This window comes from Drosophila erecta, unplaced genomic scaffold (genome assembly GCF_003286155.1).
Source record: "Drosophila erecta strain 14021-0224.00,06,07 unplaced genomic scaffold, DereRS2 tig00000126-arrow-pilon, whole genome shotgun sequence".
Classification (NCBI taxonomy): domain Eukaryota; kingdom Metazoa; phylum Arthropoda; class Insecta; order Diptera; family Drosophilidae; genus Drosophila; species Drosophila erecta.
Window position 1 is genome coordinate 3,099,587 of NW_020825209.1, and position 27,935 is coordinate 3,127,521.

The 27,935-nt window shown below is 39.0% G+C and overlaps 1 protein-coding gene across 1 annotated transcript; it reads left to right on the top strand.

Annotated features, from left to right (window-relative positions):
* The first annotated feature begins 430 nt into the window (after nucleotides 1-430).
* LOC6550978 lies at nucleotides 431-27,861 on the top strand. The gene is made up of 9 exons (XM_001976875.3): nucleotides 431-662; nucleotides 1,375-1,577; nucleotides 22,500-22,888; nucleotides 24,326-24,498; nucleotides 25,447-25,563; nucleotides 25,639-25,935; nucleotides 26,054-26,292; nucleotides 26,512-26,715; nucleotides 26,791-27,861. The coding sequence occupies exons 3-9, from the start codon at nucleotides 22,683-22,685 to the stop codon at nucleotides 27,217-27,219; spliced, it is 1,665 nt and encodes a 554-aa protein (XP_001976911.1). The 5' UTR covers nucleotides 431-662; nucleotides 1,375-1,577; nucleotides 22,500-22,682; the 3' UTR covers nucleotides 27,220-27,861.
* Nucleotides 27,862-27,935: the final 74 nt, after the last annotated feature.

The following is a 27,935-nucleotide window of genomic DNA, read 5'->3' on the forward strand; positions in this document are numbered from 1 at the left end:
TAGCATCCGCCATTTTCGCGTTCCTAGGCTGTTAATCGAGCGGATCTGGGGAGATCAGAGCGGTCCACTCATTTATCATTCGCCTAAATGGCGGTCGTGCGATGATGTCTTCTTATTCTTGGTCGTATTTCCCCAGTTCGGATCAGTTCAGTTGAGTTGAGTTGGGATGAGATGGGATGGGTTGAGATGAGAGGCACGGGCTGTGCGCCTGCTCTCTCTCTCTCTCCCCCTCTCGCTCGCACACCTGCCCGACGTCCGGGGAATATAGTCGATATGGCCGATCGGGGGATTCAGTCTCCTCGCGATGCTCTGGCGTTGATCTTCGCCGATCTTCACGTGCTTTCCGAGGTCTTTCCTGTCGCCTGTACCCTCTTTTTTTTTGATTTTTTCTTCTTCGGATGTGTTTTTTGCTTTATATTGTGCCGCGAAATTGGTTGAGTGAACCAGCATTCTCATAAAGTATGTGAATTAAATAAAAAAACATGCAAATATTTTAAATAAAGTAATTTTATTACTTTACCATAAACCATCAAAGTACAAATGTCAGTAATATTGAATATAAAATACCATCAAACTATAAACGTCAGTAATATTGAATATAAAATACCATCAAACTACAAATGTCAGTAATATTGAATATTAAATACCATCAAACTATAAATGTCAGTAATATTGAATATAAAATACCACCAAACTATAAATGTGATTAATATTGAATAATTACAACTTGAAGTGTTCAATGAAATCAATTAATTAGTGAAATTAGGCGCGCATTTAAAGCTGACATTTAATGTAAATGGCGAAAATGCAATAAAATGGCTTATTAAATCGCGGTGACAAAAGGCGGCCAGAAATCAACTGGAATAAACGTCAACTCTAATGGCACAATCAAATTTAATATTCAATTGCGTTTTTATCATAATATCTGCTGATACCGATGACTGCGTATTTGATCGCTTTTGAGCCTTTATTTAGATGCAAATATTTTGCATTCCAATTGCGTTGATGCCTTTTTATTGTACACCCCCTCACGTGGTTATTATTGTTGTGGCATAAATTCGTTTGGGCTTTCTGTGAAAAACTAGAAAAGTCCAACGGCGTGTGTCGTCAAACAATTTTCATTTGAGCTTTTTTTCCGCGTTTTTTAGTTTTTTATACATTTTGTTTGGCTTCACGCTGCTTTCATACTTAGCACACAACAATTGTGTGAGAACCAGCGCTCTTGGCTTCTTTTAAGTCCTTTCATTTATTTATAAATTCGCGCTCTTTCGTTTGCGGCACTAAAATAGTGCAAAACATTTATGTTGCCTTTATTTTCCTGTTTCATCCATTTTGCTTCAATTGTTGACCATTTGCGATGGAAGTGGACTGCAGAAATATGGAAAATTTTCAAATGACATACCAGAGAAATGTGTGAACGTTTTGAAATCATTAACTAATACTCAATGACCAATAAGACAAGAGCAATCTTTAATTGATGGATCTGCTGCCAGAACCAAAAACATAATTAGCAGCAAATATTGACGGCGAAAAACGGCAAAACAACAGAACATTAAAGCAAAACTCGATTATTCCAGGTATAAATTGAATGCATATTTTAATCACATCAAATAGTATACATCGAATGAAGTCTCATGCCTTTTCTTTTCATGATCTTAAATATAAATTTGCAGAATATATTTGAATATCGCTTGCTACTGAAGTCGAGAGCTGATCAAATACACTCAAATCGATTGAATTGTTTTCTACGCGTCTCAAGTGACATACTTGAGAAATCTTTCGAGAGATCATTCAGGAACATTTCAGATTCTTATGTACACATGTATGTACATACCCTGTGCTTCGCATTTATGAATAAATATATATAGGCAGGTATATAGCACGATCCAGGGCCAAGTCGAGTGACATTTGTCAGTATTTCCGCTACATTTGCATAGTCGGCGGGCAAGAAGAACTGGGTGGGTAAGGTGAACTGAATTGAGAAGATGCCACACTACCCGCAAAGCCGATCAAAATGCCCATTTCAATTTAAATTCCATCTCAAGACGTTTTCATGTTCCGTTTCAATTTCAATTTCAATTCGTCAATTTCAATTTCGTCAGCCAGCGGTCTGGCTAAAAAATAATGTGAAACACATGTGAGGGAAGAAATGAAACTGCCTGGGTGCGCATACATGGCGTATACTCAACGTAATTGCCACAAGAGCCAGCGCAGCTAATCCGGCATCTGATAAATATAATCAAAATTGTTTGCCGCCGTCTCGAAGTCCCCAATTGAATAATTGAACAATCTAACGCGGGATCGCCATCTCCCCAACTTTTTGAATCTCTTGAAAGAAGATCTATTCATGCGTTTTGGGTGCAGAATCGGAAGAACACTCTACTTTAGTTTGATCTTGGGATGTAGATCAAGGTGCGGATAGAGCTCTGTTAATGGTGATTTATACAATTGAAACGTGTAAAGTGATGCTTCTTGTTTGATGCTATTTAAAGACGCTTTTTGGAAGCTTAACAATGCCCTTGAATTATGTGTACTTCACAAACATTGCTTTCAAATTGAATGGAAATCGGTTTAATGTGTTTATTTTGTAAACCAATTGTAAGTGTCGAAATATTGTTTGTACATCTTGATCCTGATCTTGGCAATCCCAATGCACTACACTTATACACATAATTATTCCAATTTTTTTGATCATAATTTTCGACACGATTTCCTATCGGCGAAAAAAAAGAGAATCAAACTGATGACGCGACCTTGAGTTAAAATAGAAATTTATGCGCAACATTTATATTTATTTATTTTTGTTTCTGTTGGTCGCGATCGCCGCACGTCACCAAATGCCAACCGATTTGAATATTTTCCTTCTGAATTGTTTTGCGATGCCGCTCTTAACCCCTTCGGTGCCCCGTTTTTCGGGCACCCCTTTAACCCACCGAAATTCTTGGCCAAGAATGCAGCTGGTATCGAGCATACGGAGATAAGATCTCTGAATTCAAGTGGAAATGCATTAACATTCCGCGGCCAAGTGCACATTTGAATCAAATGAGGCGGCCAGAAAATTGAAATTAAATTGCCAGTGGAATGGGCAGAAATTGTGAGATAAAATACTCAACGTATCGCTGGATGCTGAAACAGTTTCGACCGCAAATCAATAATTTTTAACGCCTGCCTTTTGTTTGGAGGTCGATTCTCTTGTAAATATTCAACGAAAATCTGGTGAAAATGGCCAGCGTTGGCAATTAATTTTTTATGGCTTTATAATTGAAAGCCTGCCTACAATTGATCAAAAAAATATCTAGTCGGAAGGCATAAAATCCAATGATTTTGAATTTTGCAAGACCTAAGTCCACCCATCAAAACACTAAAATTTCATATATTCTATCATATAAAAAAACTGAGAAGTATTTTTAAACAAATATAAGCCACTAATGCAAATTAAAAACGAATCCATTTGAAGTCTTCTGACAACGACAACATTTCTGGCAATTAGTTAACCACACATGGCAGGAAAATCATTTGGGCCACATGCGTATAAAGCCATAAAAAGTTGATATAATTGTGGGAATAACAGAGGCAAACTGTGGTAAATAAGCGAAAATGCAATTTAGAGAATGACAATATTATTTATTTAATTTGTTGTGCTCGTACCAAAAATAGATGGGTAAAAACAACAAGCAGGCGAAAAGAAAACGCCAGAAAGGCCCAAGAAATGAAAACCAAATCACGAAAATCGAGAGGCGAACGTGACAAAAAGATACAGATACAGCAGCACAGAGCCAGAAACAAACTAATGATTCTAAGAACAACAGAGCAGTGAAAACCCAAATAAAGAGCAGCAAACGACGCACAGATGACAGAAAATATCAAATCAAATGCATTCATCTGGCAGGTGGAACATGACAGGAAAGCTGAGCAAAATGTGCAAAATGCCAGCGAGAAATAGAAGGGGTTTTCTCTCGGTGTGTGTGTGTGTTTGGGGGAGCTTGGGGCATGTGACATGGGGCATGGGGGCGGGGCGCGGGTTGGAAAAGCCATATCCATTAGCAAGTGGACACTCAATCAGCAGCCGTCTAATGACGAACCCCTCAACGAAAATAAACAACCGAAAAGCGAGAGGAAGTACTAAAACCTCTGACAGCCATGTCTCTTAACCCAGAAAGAGAAATCGGAACGGCAGGGCGAAATCTTCGGGCTCAGTGACTCAGACGAGGCGAATTTTCCACAGGTACTTGGTACAATAAAAAATCTATTATAATTTTGACAGACGAGATCCGTTTCGAAGAATACTGTATATGTGCTGCGCAATCAACAAAAAATGGAAAGGCAGTCTGGCAAAATCATCAAATTAATGATCAATAAATACGTCATTTAATTGCAAAATAAATAAATACAATTTGCAGCTGAGTCAATTTTTGTTTAATTTTATTTTTAATTGAATTTCGAATTTATGGCCCATTAATTTGATGCGTTTTCTCGTTAAAATTGAATATAAGCCAATTAAATAATTAATGAGCACCTTAGTTTTGGAAAATGCAAAACTCAAATAGGTAGACTGATAATCGGATAATTTTTCATTCATAAAGATGTTTTCATTTGGGAACACTGCTGATTAGTAAGATAATAAAATAAATATTGAACCATTTAAACAAATTGCCAAGCATAAAATTACAGATACGTCTCGGTTGTCCATTCAACATTAGACATTTTTGCGCAATTTAAGTGTTTTTATGCCATTCCCGTCACGTAATTTGCCTGAATATCGAATGGCCGGCGATAAAAACGCATCGAGTCAAATGGCAAAATGGAAAATTGAAATGCAATAGGGCACTTAACGTTAAGCATTAAATAATTGACATGTCCATGTCGCTGGGCAAACAAAGTGCATATCAAATTAAATGTTAACCGCCACGTTTGCCCGTTCATTTCTAGGCCTACACATGTATCTAAAGAATAGATGTCCACGTACACCCAGCTATACATATGCATATGCGTATGTATATATTTATATATGTCATGTCGAAGCACGTGCGAGGCTTAAAAATTGTATTCAGAAATGAAAATGAAACGAGCGCAAATCACATGAGCAAAATTTATGCACGTGACGCCTGCGAATTTCCCCATTTGCCGAATGAAAGGCTCTAAAATCGCAGCATTAATTGATTAATTATGCAAATTCAGATGTCATGCTGACAAAAATATCAAAATTCTGCGCACTTTGAATGGCCGCAATATAAAATTACAAAGCGGTCCAATTCCTTTTATAAATGTGAAGCAGTTATGCCCCAGATTTTTATCCTTTCATTGGTATATCTAATGGGTTTGGGGAATGATGAGTGAATTTATTAAAACATATTGCACTTTAGGGAATTTTTTATGACATTCTTGTGACCTTTGATCCTTTTGATATTTTCCATTGCGTGTGACAAACACAATGCTCGTGAAGCTATTTTTTTTCTGTAAAACAAAGTAAGTCTTTTATTATACTCAAAGTTTCGTGGGCAAACAGAAACAGAAGCAAACTGCTTATTAATTAGGAGAACTATGTATAAAACCAAGCATAGCCATATCTTTTCCGTCCTCATGGAAGAGTATCTGCCGGTCTTGGTTCGAAAAAAAGTCCGAAAAAGCATATAAAAAAGGCAAACACACACAGATTAAACAAGGTATGGGAGTAGGAAAATGTTTGCCAAAGCCGTCAGACATTTAAACATAAACAAACACGCACGCTAATTAAGTGCCCATCGTGCCTTATACTGTGTTCACCTGTGCGTATACGTAATTAATGCCATTATAATCTCTTACGCATAATAAAGTAAACAAGGCTAAAAACGTGCAAAATGATGCCAAAAAAATGGTGACACCGAATGTGGACCAAGTATTTAATTAATTGTCACCGCATTTTATTCAGTTTTCGATTTCATTTCAAGCTCAAACGATTAAATATCATAAAATCGCCAGCAGTGCGTACACGTAACTTTCGTTTATGTCACGTGAAGAGGAAAATGGAAAAGCGAATAATACCTGGCGATATTTCCGCCTGTTTAACTGACGCTAAAAATACACAGTTTTTAATTCTGTTTGCCTCCGTCAACACCTTTTTTTTCTCGTTGAAAGCTTACAAATATTTGCAATTCGTGTTTATTATTTCTTTGGGGTTTCGCTGCTTTTCTCCGAGTCTCGCTGGCCATTTTTATGAGCTACATCACAAAATGTTGTGCTTCTCGGCGCCCTGTATACTTATTGTTTATAAACAAAACGCCCAATTGACTGGCAGCCAAATGATGGCTAAATAATAATAAAAAAAGCAGTACTATGGAAACAGCGTCTACAAATGGATTGAAGCAAATTCGGTGTGTGTTGACCACATGCCAAGTCCAAGGAAATAATGTAAAACTAAACAAAAGGCGCAGCGAAATGGAAAAGCGGCAGGTGTGGTGACAATGCGATTCTACCGAATCCTATTTACAATACCAAGCTATTTCTGGAAATTTCGAGATCCAAGGGCATCACACAATTTTGCAAAGCAGGATAATAAATATTGCAGAAATATTGCTTTTGTTTTCCCCAGTTAAATGCCCTCTTTACAACAATTATGTGTTTCATCAAGTTCACTCGCAATCGCTTGCCAAAAAATAAACTCACAGCTATAAAAAGGACAATTTTGTGCAGCTAATTACCAACGATAGCTATCCTTATAAATTATTTCGATTATTATTTTTGGGCTAATTTAAGGGATAATTTTTGCAGCTAATTACCAAGGCTAACTGTCCCAATCACTTTTGTACGGATTTTCACAAAAAAAAAATTTCGCCATTTTTCGCATTTTTTGCGAAAAATTGTCAAAATTTTACATTTCTAGGCTTGAATGCCACTTTGTTGGAAATTTCATTACGAATTCAACGGTGTATGGCATTCTATATTTGGACAACTATTTTCTTAGTTATGGACAAAAAACAATCACTTTTGTACGGATTTTCACAAAAAAAAAATTTCGCCATTTTTCGCATTTTCGGAAAGGGGTAACATCATAATTTTTTGGGAAAAATCGTGAAAATTTTACATTTCTAGGCTTGAATGCCACTTTGTTGGAAATTTCATTACGAATTCAACGGTGTATGACATTCTATATTTGGACAACTATTTTCTTAGTTATGGACAAAAAACAATCACTTTTGTACGGATTTTCACAAAAAAAAAATTTCGCCATTTTTCGCATTTTCGGAAAGGGGTAACATCATAATTTTTTGCGAAAAATCGTGAAAATTTTACATTTCTAGGCTTGAATGCCACTTTGTTGGAAATTTCATTACGAATTCAACGGTGTATGGCATTCTATATTTGGACAACTATTTTCTTAGTTATGGACAAAAAACAATCACTTTTGTACGGATTTTCACAAAAAAAAAATTTCGCCATTTTTCGCATTTTCGGAAAGGGGTAACATCATAATTTTTTGCGAAAAATCGTGAAAATTTTACATTTCTAGGCTTGAATGCCACTTTGTTGGAAATTTCATTACGAATTCAACGGTGTATGACATTCTATATTTGGACAACTATTTTCTTAGTTATGGACAAAAAACAATCACTTTTGTACGGATTTTCACAAAAAAAAAATTTCGCCATTTTTCGCATTTTCGGAAAGGGGTAACATCATAATTTTTTGCGAAAAATCGTGAAAATTTTACATTTCTAGGCTTGAATGCCACTTTGTTGGAAATTTCATTACGAATTCAACGGTGTATGGCATTCTATATTTGGACAACTATTTTCTTAGTTATGGACAAAAAACAATCACTTTTGTACGGATTTTCACAAAAAAAAAATTTCGCCATTTTTCGCATTTTCGGAAAGGGGTAACATCATAATTTTTTGCGAAAAATCGTGAAAATTTTACATTTCTAGGCTTGAATGCCACTTTGTTGGAAATTTCATTACGAATTCAACGGTGTATGACATTCTATATTTGGACAACTATTTTCTTAGTTATGGACAAAAAACAATCACTTTTGTACGGATTTTCACAAAAAAAAAATTTCGCCATTTTTCGCATTTTCGGAAAGGGGTAACATCATAATTTTTTGCGAAAAATCGTGAAAATTTTACATTTCTAGGCTTGAATGCCACTTTGTTGGAAATTTCATTACGAATTCAACGGTGTATGGCATTCTATATTTGGACAACTATTTTCTTAGTTATGGACAAAAAACAATCACTTTTGTACGGATTTTCACAAAAAAAAAATTTCACCATTTTTCGCATTTTCGGAAAGGGGTAACATCATATTTTTTTGCGAAAAATCGTGAAAATTTTACATTTCTAGGCTTGAATGCCACTTTGTTGGAAATTTCATTACGAATTCAACGGTGTATGACATTCTATATTTGGACAACTATTTTCTTAGTTATGAAGAAAAAACTGAATATTTTTGGGCTAAAAATTAAAACCCGATTTTTTTTATAAAATCATTAATTTTTTTTCGCGATTATAGTCATAACTTGCCCGTAAAGCGTCCCAGAGCAAAAAGAATGACTGATTTATGCAGCTAATTACCAAGGCTAACTATCCCAATCATTTTTGTACGGATTTTCACAAAAAAAAAATTTCGCCATTTTTCGCATTTTCGGAAAGGGGTAACATCATAATTTTTTGCGAAAAATCGTGAAAATTTTACATTTCTAGGCTTGAATGCCACTTTGTTGGAAATTTCATTACGAATTCAACGGTGTATGACATTCTATATTTGGACAACTATTTTCTTAGTTATGGACAAAAAACAATCACTTTTGTACGGATTTTCACAAAAAAAAAATTTCGCCATTTTTCGCATTTTCGGAAAGGGGTAACATCATAATTTTTTGGGAAAAATCGTGAAAATTTTACATTTCTAGGCTTGAATGCCACTTTGTTGGAAATTTCATTACGAATTCAACGGTGTATGGCATTCTATATTTGGACAACTATTTTCTTAGTTATGGACAAAAAACAATCACTTTTGTACGGATTTTCACAAAAAAAAAATTTCACCATTTTTCGCATTTTCGGAAAGGGGTAACATCATAATTTTTTGCGAAAAATCGTGAAAATTTTACATTTCTAGGCTTGAATGCCACTTTGTTGGAAATTTCATTACGAATTCAACGGTGTATGACATTCTATATTTGGACAACTAATTTCTTAGTTATGGACAAAAAACAATCACTTTTGTACGGATTTTCACAAAAAAAAAATTTCGCCATTTTTCGCATTTTCGGAAAGGGGTAACATCATAATTTTTTGCGAAAAATCGTGAAAATTTTACATTTCTAGGCTTGAATGCCACTTTGTTGGAAATTTCATTACGAATTCAACGGTGTATGACATTCTATATTTGGACAACTATTTTCTTAGTTATGGACAAAAAACAATCACTTTTGTACGGATTTTCACAAAAAAAAAATTTCGCCATTTTTCGCATTTTCGGAAAGGGGTAACATCATAATTTTTTGCGAAAAATCGTGAACATTTTACATTTCTAGGCTTGAATGCCACTTTGATGGGAATTTCATTACGAATTCAACGGTGTATGGCATTCTATATTTGGACAACTATTTTCTTAGTTATGGACAAAAAACAATCACTTTTGTACGGATTTTCACAAAAAAAAAATTTCACCATTTTTCGCATTTTCGGAAAGGGGTAACATCATAATTTTTTGCGAAAAATCGTGAAAATTTTACATTTCTAGGCTTGAATGCCACTTTGTTGGAAATTTCATTACGAATTCAACGGTGAATGACATTCTATATTTGGACAACTAATTTCTTAGTTATGGACAAAAAACAATCACTTTTGTACGGATTTTCACAAAAAAAAAATTTCGCCATTTTTCGCATTTTCGGAAAGGGGTAACATCATAATTTTTTGCGAAAAATCGTGAAAATTTTACATTTCTAGGCTTGAATGCCACTTTGTTGGAAATTTCATTACGAATTCAACGGTGTATGACATTCTATATTTGGACAACTATTTTCTTAGTTATGGACAAAAAACAATCACTTTTGTACGGATTTTCACAAAAAAAAAATTTCACCATTTTTCGCATTTTCGGAAAGGGGTAACATCATATTTTTTTGCGAAAAATCGTGAAAATTTTACATTTCTAGGCTTGAATGCCACTTTGTTGGAAATTTCATTACGAATTCAACGGTGTATGACATTCTATATTTGGACAACTATTTTCTTAGTTATGGACAAAAAACAATCACTTTTGTACGGATTTTCACAAAAAAAAAATTTCGCCATTTTTCGCATTTTCGGAAAGGGGTAACATCATAATTTTTTGCGAAAAATCGTGAACATTTTACATTTCTAGGCTTGAATGCCACTTTGATGGGAATTTCATTACGAATTCAACGGTGTATGGCATTCTATATTTGGACAACTATTTTCTTAGTTATGGACAAAAAACAATCACTTTTGTACGGATTTTCACAAAAAAAAAATTTCACCATTTTTCGCATTTTCGGAAAGGGGTAACATCATAATTTTTTGCGAAAAATCGTGAAAATTTTACATTTCTAGGCTTGAATGCCACTTTGTTGGAAATTTCATTACGAATTCAACGGTGAATGACATTCTATATTTGGACAACTAATTTCTTAGTTATGGACAAAAAACAATCACTTTTGTACGGATTTTCACAAAAAAAAAATTTCGCCATTTTTCGCATTTTCGGAAAGGGGTAACATCATAATTTTTTGCGAAAAATCGTGAAAATTTTACATTTCTAGGCTTGAATGCCACTTTGTTGGAAATTTCATTACGAATTCAACGGTGTATGACATTCTATATTTGGACAACTATTTTCTTAGTTATGGACAAAAAACAATCACTTTTGTACGGATTTTCACAAAAAAAAAATTTCACCATTTTTCGCATTTTCGGAAAGGGGTAACATCATATTTTTTTGCGAAAAATCGTGAAAATTTTACATTTCTAGGCTTGAATGCCACTTTGTTGGAAATTTCATTACGAATTCAACGGTGTATGACATTCTATATTTGGACAACTATTTTCTTAGTTATGAAGAAAAAACTGAATATTTTTGGGCTAAAAATTAAAACCCGATTTTTTTTATAAAATCATTAATTTTTTTTCGCGATTATAGTCATAACTTGCCCGTAAAGCGTCCCAGAGCAAAAAGAATGACTGATTTATGCAGCTAATTACCAAGGCTAACTATCCCAATCATTTTTGTACGGATTTTCACAAAAAAAAAATTTCGCCATTTTTCGCATTTTCGGAAAGGGGTAACATCATAATTTTTGGCGAAAAATCGTGAAAATTTTACATTTCTAGGCTTGAATGCCACTTTGTTGGAAATTTCATTACGAATTCAACGGTGTATGACATTCTATATTTGGACAACTATTTTCTTAGTTATGGACAAAAAACAATCACTTTTGTACGGATTTTCACAAAAAAAAAATTTCGCCATTTTTCGCATTTTCGGAAAGGGGTAACATCATAATTTTTTGGGAAAAATCGTGAAAATTTTACATTTCTAGGCTTGAATGCCACTTTGTTGGAAATTTCATTACGAATTCAACGGTGTATGGCATTCTATATTTGGACAACTATTTTCTTAGTTATGGACAAAAAACAATCACTTTTGTACGGATTTTCACAAAAAAAAAATTTCACCATTTTTCGCATTTTCGGAAAGGGGTAACATCATAATTTTTTGCGAAAAATCGTGAAAATTTTACATTTCTAGGCTTGAATGCCACTTTGTTGGAAATTTCATTACGAATTCAACGGTGAATGACATTCTATATTTGGACAACTAATTTCTTAGTTATGGACAAAAAACAATCACTTTTGTACGGATTTTCACAAAAAAAAAATTTCGCCATTTTTCGCATTTTCGGAAAGGGGTAACATCATAATTTTTTGCGAAAAATCGTGAAAATTTTACATTTCTAGGCTTGAATGCCACTTTGTTGGAAATTTCATTACGAATTCAACGGTGTATGACATTCTATATTTGGACAACTATTTTCTTAGTTATGGACAAAAAACAATCACTTTTGTACGGATTTTCACAAAAAAAAAATTTCACCATTTTTCGCATTTTCGGAAAGGGGTAACATCATATTTTTTTGCGAAAAATCGTGAAAATTTTACATTTCTAGGCTTGAATGCCACTTTGTTGGAAATTTCATTACGAATTCAACGGTGTATGACATTCTATATTTGGACAACTATTTTCTTAGTTATGGACAAAAAACAATCACTTTTGTACGGATTTTCACAAAAAAAAAATTTCGCCATTTTTCGCATTTTCGGAAAGGGGTAACATCATAATTTTTTGCGAAAAATCGTGAACATTTTACATTTCTAGGCTTGAATGCCACTTTGATGGGAATTTCATTACGAATTCAACGGTGTATGGCATTCTATATTTGGACAACTATTTTCTTAGTTATGGACAAAAAACAATCACTTTTGTACGGATTTTCACAAAAAAAAAATTTCACCATTTTTCGCATTTTCGGAAAGGGGTAACATCATAATTTTTTGCGAAAAATCGTGAAAATTTTACATTTCTAGGCTTGAATGCCACTTTGTTGGAAATTTCATTACGAATTCAACGGTGAATGACATTCTATATTTGGACAACTAATTTCTTAGTTATGGACAAAAAACAATCACTTTTGTACGGATTTTCACAAAAAAAAAATTTCGCCATTTTTCGCATTTTCGGAAAGGGGTAACATCATAATTTTTTGCGAAAAATCGTGAAAATTTTACATTTCTAGGCTTGAATGCCACTTTGTTGGAAATTTCATTACGAATTCAACGGTGTATGACATTCTATATTTGGACAACTATTTTCTTAGTTATGGACAAAAAACAATCACTTTTGTACGGATTTTCACAAAAAAAAAATTTCACCATTTTTCGCATTTTCGGAAAGGGGTAACATCATATTTTTTTGCGAAAAATCGTGAAAATTTTACATTTCTAGGCTTGAATGCCACTTTGTTGGAAATTTCATTACGAATTCAACGGTGTATGACATTCTATATTTGGACAACTATTTTCTTAGTTATGAAGAAAAAACTGAATATTTTTGGGCTAAAAATTAAAACCCGATTTTTTTTATAAAATCATTAATTTTTTTTCGCGATTATAGTCATAACTTGCCCGTAAAGCGTCCCAGAGCAAAAAGAATGACTGATTTATGCAGCTAATTACCAAGGCTAACTATCCCAATCATTTTTGTACGGATTTTCACAAAAAAAAAATTTCGCCATTTTTCGCATTTTCGGAAAGGGGTAACATCATAATTTTTGGCGAAAAATCGTGAAAATTTTACATTTCTAGGCTTGAATGCCACTTTGTTGGAAATTTCATTACGAATTCAACGGTGTATGACATTCTATATTTGGACAACTATTTTCTTAGTTATGGACAAAAAACAATCACTTTTGTACGGATTTTCACAAAAAAAAAATTTCGCCATTTTTCGCATTTTCGGAAAGGGGTAACATCATAATTTTTTGGGAAAAATCGTGAAAATTTTACATTTCTAGGCTTGAATGCCACTTTGTTGGAAATTTCATTACGAATTCAACGGTGTATGGCATTCTATATTTGGACAACTATTTTCTTAGTTATGGACAAAAAACAATCACTTTTGTACGGATTTTCACAAAAAAAAAATTTCACCATTTTTCGCATTTTCGGAAAGGGGTAACATCATAATTTTTTGCGAAAAATCGTGAAAATTTTACATTTCTAGGCTTGAATGCCACTTTGTTGGAAATTTCATTACGAATTCAACGGTGTATGACATTCTATATTTGGACAACTAATTTCTTAGTTATGGACAAAAAACAATCACTTTTGTACGGATTTTCACAAAAAAAAAATTTCGCCATTTTTCGCATTTTCGGAAAGGGGTAACATCATAATTTTTTGCGAAAAATCGTGAAAATTTTACATTTCTAGGCTTGAATGCCACTTTGTTGGAAATTTCATTACGAATTCAACGGTGTATGACATTCTATATTTGGACAACTATTTTCTTAGTTATGGACAAAAAACAATCACTTTTGTACGGATTTTCACAAAAAAAAAATTTCGCCATTTTTCGCATTTTCGGAAAAGGGTAACATCATAATTTTTTGCGAAAAATCGTGAACATTTTACATTTCTAGGCTTGAATGCCACTTTGATGGGAATTTCATTACGAATTCAACGGTGTATGGCATTCTATATTTGGACAACTATTTTCTTAGTTATGGACAAAAAACAATCACTTTTGTACGGATTTTCACAAAAAAAAAATTTCACCATTTTTCGCATTTTCGGAAAGGGGTAACATCATAATTTTTTGCGAAAAATCGTGAAAATTTTACATTTCTAGGCTTGAATGCCACTTTGATGGGAATTTCATTACGAATTCAACGGTGTATGACATTCAATATTTGGATCAATACTTTTATTATTGTAGTCAAAAAACATATTATTTTCGGCTGGAAACTTGGCATACGAGTTTTTGCAAAAATAAGAATATTTTAGTAGAGGGTTTCGAACTTTTCGTAGTCAGAAAGTCACTCATAGTTTGGTAAAACGAGGTCACCGATTCGAAGTGATGATAAACGGACAAACCTAAAATTGCCCAAAAATAAATCCATTAATAATCATCAGCGGGGAAAAAAAAACAAAGCAGAGAAGTAGCCGAAAAAGTGAATAAAATAATAATAAAACCTTTTAGCATATCCATGGCTAAGTCCCTCGAGCTAATGAGGCGGAGAATCCCCAGACCCGCCCCTTTTTCGCCCCCTTTTCCACACTGCTTTCGGCTTGGAAAACAGACAACATTGTTTCCAGCTTGTTTTAGTTCTTTTTTTTCATATTTTCTGCGTTTTTTTGGGTGCGGAGTGGAGCATGTGCAACAATGTTTTTATTTTGGCTGAGCTTATTTTTAGTTACTTTTTGTTGCCTTCGCTGAGCGAGCGAAATAACTTTCTAAATAAACGCAGCGCAGTTAGCAACAATGGAGGCAACCATATACACTACACAATATATATATATATATATAAAAACACTTTCCGCTTTCGCTGTCTGCGCATTTTCGTGACGCTTTTCCACTTATTTCTATTTTGTTCGTTTTTATTTTCGTTTTTATTTTCCTTGGTCGCGTGGCGAAGTTTTCTCCTTGCAGCATTTCCATTTTATTGCCGCGCAGATTAGAGTTGCAAAATTGTTAAATTTTCATTCCAATTCCGGTCTTAATTTCTTTTCGTGAACAAAACGGACAAAACGCCTCAAGTCCTTAGGCCAATTAATTGACAGCGTATAAAAGATAATGGTGAATAAATAAACGCTTGGTTGACCACTCGGCAACATAAATAATTGTGAATAATTGCGAATAACGCATCTAATGGAATTAAGTCAGCTGGCGATTCGTAATTTCACAACTTTCTGGCCATTCATGAACAATTTGTTTTTACATAATGTAATTATGCGGGGAAAATCGAAAAAGGGTGACTTTACTTGATAAGAGGGATATTTAAATGCAGAATATAATTACGATTTCCCCAATGTCTTAAATCGCAATGTTCAATACGCCAAGCAGCACTGATATTGTTATAAATATAATTTCCACTTAATTAAATATCCCGTTGCCAGATTTGGATATCCCTCTAATTTCTATTTGTAATATTATTTGCCATCGCCGCTGGCAAATGTTCTCTGTTTTTCATATCAATTTTCAAGTTTATCTGATATTTAAATGTAATGTATTGCCCCAATTATTTGCTTGCCATAAAAGATATTTGATATAAAGTCGGCTTGACTACGAGCCACTAGCAACCATATTGATATCGTATTCGTTGGCCTGAGGGGGTTAACTGGGCTGTGGCAATACCTAGTTGTATATACCAACACCATGCCATAAAACGGCGCGGTGGCAGCGGAACTTTTGGTGACAAATTCTAAACGTTGTCGCCGTTCGCCGTTGGCGCCATCAAATTATGCAACGCGTTGTGCTGCGTCACATGTTTCCTCGTTTCCACGTTTCCACACAGGCAGCTGCAGTGGCGGCGTTATAAAATTTAATTAATGCAGCCGGGTGGGGGCGGTGAGAGGGGGGCGTGGCTGGGGCGGTTCGGCGGCGGACCAAGAAACGGTATAAGCGTGCGCAGAGACGCTGGTCGTAAAGGCTTTGTCTGCTGCTGCTGTTTTCTTGCTATTGGGCCAGGTGTAAGGCATGGCTGCACTGCGAGAAAAGTAGTCAGCCCACCCAGTTGCAAGCTGCAAATTTGTAAGCTGAACTGTTCTCTGCATAAGCTAAATAAGGCGGTAACAGGGCGGTAATGAGGCGGCGCAGCATTTCATCAGAGCAATTCATCATTAAGGTTTGGTTTTTTCAAGTGCACAGCCCCCGCTGGCAGCCCTATGCCCCGAATGCTACGGACAGCTGTAAAGTGCTTTGTTAATTAGCAATTGGCGGGGAGAAGGAGCTAAAACAGGAGCAGCAGGATCAGGAGACCTGAGTCGCAGCTGCAGCTGCCTGCTGGCAATAATTTGCGCCCGCAAGTATGCAACACATTTTGCCACGGCATGCGTGTGTCAGTTAGCGCCTCTGTGTGTGTGTGTGTGCGTGTGTGTGCGCCTGCATTGTACTTCGCACACTATTTGTCAATGTCAGAAGGGATTCGCAGCTACTTCTGCTTCACACGCCACTAAATTTCATCGCCCTGCGCAGCCAAAGTGTTGGCAGCCAAAACACCTTCAATCGCCATCTCTGCTCTGTGTAATTGAGCAACGGCGCCAATTGTCCCGAATCGAGCGGAAATAGCTACACATTGTTGCTGACCCCCAACTGCACATGTCGTATGTATGTATGTGTGCGTTCGAAATTTGAGGCGCTTTCAAAATGATTTTCCCACGGTTTTTTTCCATCGAGCTGAGGTGTGCAAACTCAAAGTGGCATAACTCGAAATGCGCTCACTCAAATAACTTTTGGTAACTTAATTATACGCAAACTTTTTTTTGCAAGTGCTTGGCGCTTGGCGATTGGCGATTGGCGTTTGGTCGGCGGTCGCTGGTCACGTGGCCAGCTGAAGAGTTACGCGTCCATTGAGTCCTTTTTGCCCATTTTTGGCCCTGCTTAGTGACGACTTTGGCCGACCCCCATCAATCGCAGGACCTTCCGCCCAACTGCACATTGCAGCCCGTTTGCAGCCCACCAACCCGATGGCTACTATGTGGCGCAACGTGTTAATCGAGTGGAGCGCTCAAAGCGTCGCTCATTTGGTTTTTCATTGCCGTTGACGCGCTTTCTCCATCAATGTGGCTTGATTTTGTGGCAGCCCCGTAAGCGCTGGCCAACAAAAGGATGGGGGCAGCAAGGGGTAACGCATGGCATTGGCATCCATCAATGTTGCAACAACAGCGTGCCCCGAAGAGCTCGCTGATTAGCCGCGCCCAAGTGGCCAGTGTTGAATGCAGTTTTAGGAGCTACTGGCGCTGAGTTCAGATACCGGATTTTATTCTAATGCTCTAAGGTATTGGTAGTAGCATAAAGTAGAAAAATTCTGATGTCCGAAAAAGAATTTGTGGAGCTGCTTTTTTTTCAATTACGTTGCCGTATTTTTCGCCAGGCAATAAAAGGAATCTGTCGTAAGCATTATATTTGCCAGCTAAATATATATCAAGTTAATATGCCACACAAACACACACACACGAGCAGGGCCAGGATGCTTGTGATAAGTGCGAGTGTGTGTGTGTGTCTGTGAGCGCCCTAAACTATGCAACACATTTGCATGTTTGTGCGACGCGTTTTTCCCCGCTGCTGCTGCTTTCTTCGCTTTCAGCTTTCTCTGTGATATGTCTGATATGGCCTGTCTGCACCGACTGTCCCACACCACCCCCCTGGAGGGGGGCGGAGGCGGGGGGTGGGCGTGGGCGTGGTTGTAGGAAGATAGAGAGCAAAAGCGCAAAGCGCAGCGCGTTGTGAAATGCAAGCGAATTTGCATAGAAAATAGACAGTTTGGAAAATTGCATTCCATGTTGATAACTTAAGGCCCCATTGCAGGCACCGCTTTTCCCCACTTTTCCCCACTTTTCATGCACCTTGCATGCACCCACCACCCATTTTCATGCCCTCCCTTTTCACAGCTCTTAAACATTCGCCAGCTGCAATTGAAAACGAGCTTCAAGCACGCAACGCGTGTGCATAAATAACTTGTTTAAGTTTTATGGCAATGGACGTTGGTCCTTTGCGCAGCATTCCAGCGCCTCCTGCTGCCCCGCCCCACGCTCCTGCACTGCAAGAAATCAATGACGCGTGCATAACTGACTCATTGAACAGCTAGATGGCTAATTACGAACCCATTTCCCTGCATAGCCGTGTAAATGGGCATAGAAAGTGGTCAGAAGGGAATGCGTTATAATAAGGTAATATAGAAAAATAGGCCATTCTATCATAAATACCCACCTCTGTTGTTTTGCTGTGTATGTATGCTTGTAACACGATTTATAAACGCTTGGCAGGGGACTTCGCATTGCACTCGGACCTGGTCACACCTTGAGCGAAATGCAATTTTGTCTGCCAAGCCGGGCATCATCAAAAAAGAGCAGACTGTGTTGGAAAATCTGGGGTGCGGCGATGGGAGATCGAGGGAAATGCCAGTTGATGGGCTGTCACGGCAATGCTGCTCCTTGGCCTCAGTCCGGACAACCGTCATCCGTATCCGTATCGCGATACGTATCCGTATGCCTTCTGGTCCCCGCATCTGCGAGTCCTGGCCAGATTCTTTACCCATTTCCACGCCCACCACAAAAGTCCGGCTGCGACGAGACAGAACTTGAAATCAAATGCAAAAATACCTGAGGGAAACTGTACTTGTCCAGTTTTTTTCTTTTCCCGGCAGTTTTCCAAGAGGTAGCGCTGCTGCCACAAAATCCGCTTGCATTTTATACACTATGCCTTTAAACTGGGGCTTCGATTTCAAGTCAGGCGATCGATTTATTTCTATAGATTTCCCAACTTGTCTTATATTTGCTAGGTAATTAACTAGATTTTACACCTAGCTGGGGCTTGCTTAAATTACAGGGTACACGCGCAGAGTGTACCTTCTCGAGCTGTGCAAACTGTGTTGTTTTCTTCTTTGTGCCGACGCTCTCAATGCCACAAAGTCGGTATAGTATAGTTTAGCGCACTTGTTGTTGTAGTTTCAAGTGAAAGAAGAAGCTGTCGGAGCTGCCGACCCCCTGCGACCCCCCTCCACCCAGGACTCCGCCTCCCCGCCCCTGGCCGCCGAGCATCGAGCACCGAGCTCCTGTTTGTTTTGCCACAAAGGCTGCAATGGATGCCTTGGTTGCTGACTCCGAAACTCGGACCGGGGGTAACCTGATGGAATGGCTGACTGACTGAGTGGCTGACTGGCTGACTGACTGACTGACTCTCTGTACGACTCCAGCCCCCGCACTCCCACTCCCTCCAACTCCAATGTGAGTGACTGGGACTGCCTTGTCATGATGCTGTTGTAACTATTTGACTTTATCTTGTTGCCGCTGCTGGTTCTGGGTAAACAAAATGCACTGGGGTTAAGGAGATGAAGTGCTGCCGGGCTGGGAAGACGGCCAACGATAAACAAAACCCAAAAAAGCGTTGACTTGCCCCTCGTGGATTTATGTGGTCAGTTGGTTGGTGAGCGCTTCAGGCTCTACACGCAAAAAAATCGGATGACCACACTTTGAACCTCTCTAAGTTGGCTATCTAGAATGTTTAAGCATAGTTCGCACAGATTGGTAAGGTTCGGATTCTAATTTCTTGGTTTACGCGCACAAAATGTATCATTTGTGGGCCATATTTTCAGTGTAGTGCTCTCAGGCTTCTGTGTGCGCCTTCTCTCTGTCTGGTTTTCAATTTAAAGTTAATTTTAAATGTTGCTTAAATGCAACTTATCCTAATCAGGGAAAACGCAGCCGCGGGCCTCGCTTTCTTCCCATTTTTTTTTGCGACTGCCTCCTTGGACGTGGCTTTAAAGCTATTTTCTCCATTTTCTTTGTAGTTGACTGCCAATTAGGAGCAAGGCACATTTTTTGCAGGTGCTGGGAAAATGGCACACAGCCACTTGACTTGCCCAAGCTTCTCTTGTTGCTATTATTATTATTTTTATTTTTTGTACCCACTGAGCCACTCACTAATTATGCAAGGGGAGCAAAAAAAATTCCAGAGGAATTTTTTGTTGCATCTGGCCGAACTGTAAAAAAAGAAGTGGAACGCGGCCTGGTAGCAACAAAAACCGAAGGGTGGGGAAAATCTGGAGAATTCTTCTTCGCCTTTTTCGCACGTAACTGTCAACCGCCTAGGTGTGTGTGTGTGTGAGCGTGTGTGTGTGTGTGCTAATTTAGGCATCTTTTGTTGTGTCTGCCCAAATGACACATATACAGAAATGTGTCTATAGACCAAAAGTACACTTTGGATTTGGCTTATACCCTGTAAAAAACATAAATTTTCTCCACTCTGTTTACCTGAACTACATTACGTATACGTAATATTTGTTCTAAATCTTATTTGAACTATAAGTGTAACTATTTTTGCTGATTTATAGATTATGATTAATAGATTAAAGATACTATAGATTACAGATTGATGAAAACAGTTACGATAAAACCAGAGCGAGTCCCCAATACCCCTTAAATTGCTTGGGCTTAGAAAATAATTCTGTTGCTTAAAAAATATATGTATGTGTATAGAGACCGCCAACAACAACTACAAAACAGACAACAAAAAGTCTTTGTTTGCCTGCGGCTGCCACAACAACAACAAAGTACAGCCCGAGGAAGAAGAAGAGCAGACGTATTGTGAAAAGCTAAAGGAAAAGCAAAAAAAAAAAAATAGAAAAAAGGATGGGCCTGTTTTATTCCATTCCATTCCACTCAGCGGCATTTTAGCCATATTCCGGCATCTTCCTTCCAGGCGCCGCTCATACACGCATTCATTCAATTATTCAGTCAGCCAGCTAGTCAGCTATTCATTCATTCATGCCCATTCATTCCCGCATTCATTCAACCATTTCCATATTCATTCATTGATAACTGAAGCAGGACCTTACAGCTCCTGTGTCCTGCCTTTTATTTCAGATTGCAGCTGGACTGCACTGGTAAAATATGCGATGTAGAATGCAGATTCAATTCGATATAGAAGTTATAATTTTCTTTGCACATGTGCGGCTTGAAAAGGACTAAGCTCATTTTATTTCGGGGATTTTAAAAAACTGTCAAAAGTGTGACAGCAACCTAATGCGTGTGTGTGTGATGTTTTTTTTGCGATCAATTAATGGGTGCTTTTTCTCCTACCTTTATTTTTTTGAACCTCTCAAATGTCATCAGATGTGGCTAGCGGAAATAAAAGCATTTTTGTATCCCCACTTTTTTTTTGTTTTTTGTTTGCTTTTCCCAAGTTCGCTTAATGCAACGAATATCGTTTTTCGGTTTTTCGGTTTTTGTTTTCACTCACGTACGTGCAATATTTGCGAATTTCGAGGGGTGGTAACTTGACTGTGAATTTGCCACTTTTATTGTTTTTAAAACGCTTTCCAATTCCTTGCACTCCTTTTGTCTATTTGCGATTTTCTATTTTGCCCTGTTTTCGTTGCTTATGTTTTTTTTATTTTTTTTTGTAGTTGCCCCGCTGCAATTGCAATTCCAGTTTCATTTTACGCGCAATTTGTCTGCCCAGTTTGTAAGTGGGTGGTAGAAAAGCGTGGGGAAAAATCTCGTGGCGAAATCGAGAAATCGTTGGAACGAGCTTGTTGCGAACTGAAACAAAAGATATAAGCGAAAAAGCCCCGAAATTGAAAACCAAATAAATAAGTGAACTTTCTATGCGGGTTGTGTGTGTGTGTGTGTGTGTCTGGAAAATGTAATTCGAGGCAAATATCCGAGTGGTTGCTGCAGAAATCTGCAACAAACAGCTGGAAGACAGAGCTGCAGGCCATATCCACCCACTAGCGCTGCCCAGTATCCCACTGCTGGCCAAGTGCTATCTGTATCTGTCCGGTTTGTTGGCCAATATCAATGCCAATCCGAGTTGGCCATAAATCATTCGGTGCCTCGGAAGCCAGACACTCAAGGAACGGAAGGATATCGAATGATTAGCGTGAGAAATTATAATGCTGCAGAGTGTTGATTTTCCTCTTGTTTATTTCCCCTAACTAGAATCTCAAATGTGGTGTATTACCATTCTGATTAAAATTTAGCCTAACTGCAGCACATGTCCAAAAGTATGCAACATTATGTTTGGCATTCCAAGTTCCAAACCATTTTCCCTAGTTCCTTGCATACTTTTCGACACCTTATCAAGTGATTTAGATATTTCTATAAGCAATCATTTCTAAAAGGCAATAACGTTTACCACAAAACCCGCACTAAGCAGATTAGTACCATATCATATACCTAACTCAAGTCCTCTTTTCTTCCACATTCTTCCAGTGGGCGTGGCAGTGGGCGTGTGTGTGTTTTGGCTGCTGACAAAAGTGCAATTGGAATCGGATTCGAGCGGAGCGGAGATACGGAAAATCGGGCAAAAAACGCAACCGATACGGGCCGAGCTCAAGTGGCCAGGATAGGCGCCGAAAAGGAGGCGGAGCTGGCTGGGGAGGCGTGGTGGCAGTCATGACAATGTCCTCGACGTCAACTGCGACTGCGACTGCGACGTCGACAGCGACTGCGACGCTGGCGGAGGCAAACGCAACTGTTGGCGAAATGTTTTCGGATGCGGATATGGCGGAAGTGCGGCATGTTGTCCAACGCATTTTGGTGCCGTGCGTTTTTGTTATTGGACTATTGGGAAATTCAGTGAGCATTTATGTTTTGACGCGGTAAGTGCACTTGTATCCCCCACACATGTCCTTCTCCCCTCAGACCCCTCCGACCCCTCCGACCCCTCTGACCCCTGGAACCCCATCCATTTCGGTGGTTATTGTTGCTGGATTATAGCCCAGCCGATTTTGGGCAATGGTGTGGGCGTGGCCTTTAGGCACTGCTATTTTATGCATGCAACAGGGCCACCAGATTTTCGAATTAAATATCAACTACTTGGGTGATGGCATTTCAAGGAAGTTTAAGCTGCAACGTGAGGGGCAGCACGTTAAGTGATTAGGTATGCAAAAGCGTTTAATCGGATTTACCTGCTTTTGGTTAGGTGCACAAAAGTATGCAATGCACATAAAATATGAGCCTGGTGAATGCATTTTGTGTGGCACTTCTGCATGTCTTCAACTTGCTTTGAGTTACGCTTCGCCATTCAAAATGCCAGCTGACTTGCGTGATTTTCTCTCTGTGCACCCAACTGCATGTCGTCTTGTGTGTGTGTGTGAGTGAAATAAGTGGAACATGGATGAAGCAGCGAGCAGGTACGCAGCGCATTAAACACGACATTTAATTGTAGCCACCGCTGCACTTTAAAATCATTTCCACACAGCCAGCAACAATAATAGCAGCAACAACAACTATGATGGGGACAAGTGCAACAACAATAACAGTAACTGAAACAATAAGAGCCATTTTATGTGCCAAATGCAAAAACGCACACAGATACGCCGAAACTGTGTGTGTGTTTTTTATGTGTGCCGGAAAATATGCGACAGTTGCAAGTGCTCTGTGCGGCAGGCTGACTGCTATGACACCATATGTCCATTTCCCGGAAAAGCTGGGTAAAGGTAAACAGTGTTTTCAGCACATTTCCACCTCAAGGACTGCCACATTATTTATTTTTTGCTAAACAAAATGTATTGATATAAATGGTATGAATATTTTAGATTTATTGCTGTTTCTTATGAATTATTTTCACCCATGTTTATAACTATCCAAAGCAAAGCAGCCTAAAATTGAACGTTGACGGCGTGAATGGGTATTTAATTAAATATTTTCATTGCTCTATTTTGTTTTGCGGGAAAACCAGAAAATTTAACTATCAGAGCTGCGGGCGATGCCAGGGAGCAAACTAAATGCCAGCAGTTAGTTTTTATTGTTCATCTTTTGGCTTTATGACTGTGCCGACATTTGTGCGCATTTCGGAAAATGCCCAAGGCCCCGCGACCAACCCGCTCCCACTCCCACTCCCACTCCCACTCCCCCCACACCCCTGACCATTCGGCTTTCAGGCAATTTGCTATTTCAATTGGTGTTGCACTTGGCAGCATTGGTGTTTTGCATTGTCCACCGAAATGGTTTGGCCTGATTTCCAAATGCGTCGAGAGCCCAACAGAATAAACACCATTTGCCATTCTCCTCGATATTCTTTCCGCCATTTTTAGCAAGCGCATGAGATGCACCACAAACATATATCTAACGGCCTTGGCCATCACGGATATCGCCTACCTGACATGCCAGTTGATCCTGTCGCTCCAGCACTACGACTACACCAAGTACCACCTCAAGCTATACTGGCAGCTCTATGGCTATTTCGTGTGGCTGTGCGACAGTTTCGGTGAGTACTAACTGATTCGCAATCAAAAAGCGGTCAAGGAATCAAAAAGCAAACGCACTTCATCATCAAAGATGTATAAAGTATGCAACAATAGGTTGTGTGGCCGGAAGTCACTTGAATTCACTTGGAATGCAATACTATGCTTTGAATATTCTTTCCATTTTTGAATATGTACGTAGGGGTGTAAATATTGCATTTTATTCCATCACAAGGGCGCAAACTTCAATGGGAAAAGCGTGCATTTCGAGCGGCGAAAGCAAATGCTGCTGGGCTAAAAATGTCCGAATGCAACGTTTGGAGAGCACTAAGTGGAATGGTGCGGATTCCATAAATTCCCCAGTTGCCGGGTTAGCCTCTGCCGGATCCCGGTTCCCGGTTCCCCGGATCCATGGATTCCTGCGATGAGCCCATCAATTCGAATTGCACCTGCGGCTGATGCTGCTGTTGTGCATCAATTTCATTGAGCTCTGCCAATTTACGAGGTATAGTAAGCAGCGCTTTCTGCGAAATGCCAGCGGTCAGCTGAGGCTCACTGCCATGCGATAGCGTTTTTCCCAACCATTTTCCGCTTTCCCCGCGACTTTTCACCAACCACCAACCACCCCTCCCTCATCAGCACGAACGTCAATCGCTTAGAGTGCGCTGCATTTTGAATAAATTGACAGCCCGCGCAGCGAATAAATTGGTGTGCGTACAAAAATGTGTGGTTTCGGGGGATTACCAGTGTAGCTGCGTTTATTTATAATTCCGGAGCACATGGAAAAGTGCATTGTCTAACTCAAATTTGGGCTTAATTTACCCAACGATTTTATATATACGCGTATTGCTCAAATTCATATGACACCTGCAGTAGTAAGTTTCAGATGGGATTTGCCCCATTATTTGCAGTGCATCGCGTATTGCACTGCCACACCCATTTACAATTGCCTTCTTTGTTGTGGCGAACAGGTTACATCTCAATTTACATTGCCGTGTGCTTCACCATCGAGAGATTCATTGCGATACGCTATCCGCTCAAGAGACAGACGTTCTGCACGGAATCGCTGGCCAAAAAGGTGATAGCAGGTGGGTTGGCCGAAATAAGTCCAGGCAACAATAGAGTGTATTACCATATGTATACTTTTTTGTATGCTCTGCTAGCCGTGGCCATCTTCTGTCTGCTGTCCACACTCTCGACGGCCTTCGAGCACACAATTACGATGGGTTCGAGGCAGATTGATGACGCCTACCAGCCGTGCAACCAAACGGTGGCCAACATCTCGCCCACGCCGCCGCCGCCTTCCGCGGCTGCCACGCCCCCGCTGGCCACGCCCCCGCTGCCCACGCCGGCGACCATTTGGCAATCGCAGGACTACAGCACCGAGTCCACGACAGCCGGCAGCACCAGTCTGCTCGTCGACTGGGGCAGTGGCAGTGGTGATGGTGATGGAGAGCCAGGTGAGTGACGAGGGGATACACTAGTTTGCTTCAGTAAGCAAGAGTTTGCTAGAAATCCAGTAGTAGACAGCTCCATCAGCTCCCCATTGATAATTGTGTGACTTTTTCCCTAAACTAGAGAACATTCCACGACGTCGCCGTCACTGGCAGTCATCTGGACTTGTGACGCTGCCCGCGCTGAGGAAAACGCTGGAGGAGCAGGATCAGGATCAGGATCAGGAGGGGGGAGAGGAGGAAGAGGGGTCAGGGGTCACGGAGAGTTTGCTGCAATTGTTGCGTCGCAAGCGCCGCGCTGAGAACCACAACATCAACAATACGGATGCATTCGCATTTAATGTAACGGAATACTGTCAAAATGTGAGTAAAAATGTGTTGCAAATACCGGAGATTTCCCTGGCGAAAAACATGAGCAAATGGTTAGCCACTGAAAATCACGAGAAAGCGTTGAACTGCCATGCTATAATAAATTCGGCGATAACTCAAAAAGATATCTGTGCTTTGTGTGTTTTGGAAAGCATATTTTTACGGACAGTTCGACTGTGGATTCACTTAAAATCCATGTTGTTTATGTTTTAGGTGACTTTTTATAACCACGGCCTTTCGGAACTGGGCTATGATGAGCTGTATAGCTATCTGTGGAACCTGTTCACCCTGCTGGTCTTCGTGGTGTTCCCCCTACTCCTACTGGCCACCTTCAACTCCTTTCTCATTCTGCTGGTGCATCGGTCCAAGAATCTGCGTGGTGACCTGACCAATGCAAGCAGCATAAGGCGCACAAAAGTGAGTTATATAGATATCTCGAAATATCTAGAGCTAGTCTCACAATAATATGTTGCATACATTCTAAACCCCCAGCGCAAATCGAATTCTGGATTAAAAGGCAGCGTGTCGCAGGAAAATCGCGTGACGATAACACTCATTGCGGTGGTACTAATGTTCATTGTTTGCCAACTGCCCTGGGCGATTTATTTGATAGTCAATCAGTACAAGGAAATTCAAGTTGGCACTCAGGTGGTGGCGGGAAATGTGTGTAATCTTCTGGCCTCCCTACATGCGGCCTCCAATTTTTTCCTGTACTGTGTGCTTTCCGATAAGTACCGAAAGACGGTTCGAGAACTGATAACCGGATATCGCTATAGACGTCGACATGCCCGGAATAATACAAGTCTCTATGTGCCGCATACGACGACTACACTGACCCAAATAAATGGCGATCATTATGGCAGTAATTATGGCGGAGCCGGAAGTCGTCGAAATCGCAACACGGCTCGCCTGATAGCGTGAACAATCGTGGATATTTCTAAAAAAAATATACATTTAGCGGTTTAACTTCATGAGAAGAGTGATAGCACATGTCACGAAATTTCTCCAGACGACAAGAGGGCTTTAAATTTGCCAGCAAAATCACACGGAATCACAAGTGATTCAATTCAGGCGTGCGGTTAGCAGAAAATTTAATTTGTTGTATCAATCGATATCTATGTATATCTCAATCTCTATATATATATACTACATAACATACATTGTGCCATAATGTGATGATTATAGATTTATGCTAGTTAACCTAAACGTAATTGTTGTCCTAAGTACTAAACGCATCAAATCAAATACACGCAAAGTACACACACAAATTAACAAAGGTCCATTGAGAGTTTTGCTATTCGCTCGTCCCACGGGGCGTATGAATAACCCACCAATACCAATGCATATTAACTTGCTGACCAACAATTCGCCGAATATCGCGGAATAGTCATAGTTAGCATATCCTGCGAGATTGCGGCCAGCGAAAAAAACAGTCAAAATGTTAGAGGAAAAATGCAGGAACGAAGAGGAAACAGGACATTCTAAATGTGAGGCTCGAATTGCTGCATTCCCTTCAGTTAATGGTTGCCATATTATGTTGTAGCATTTTTGGGCCATAAACTAGACGCAGTAGCTGTGGCTAGATGCATAAACTAGAAAATAAAATATATATATTAATCATTAATATATACAATCCG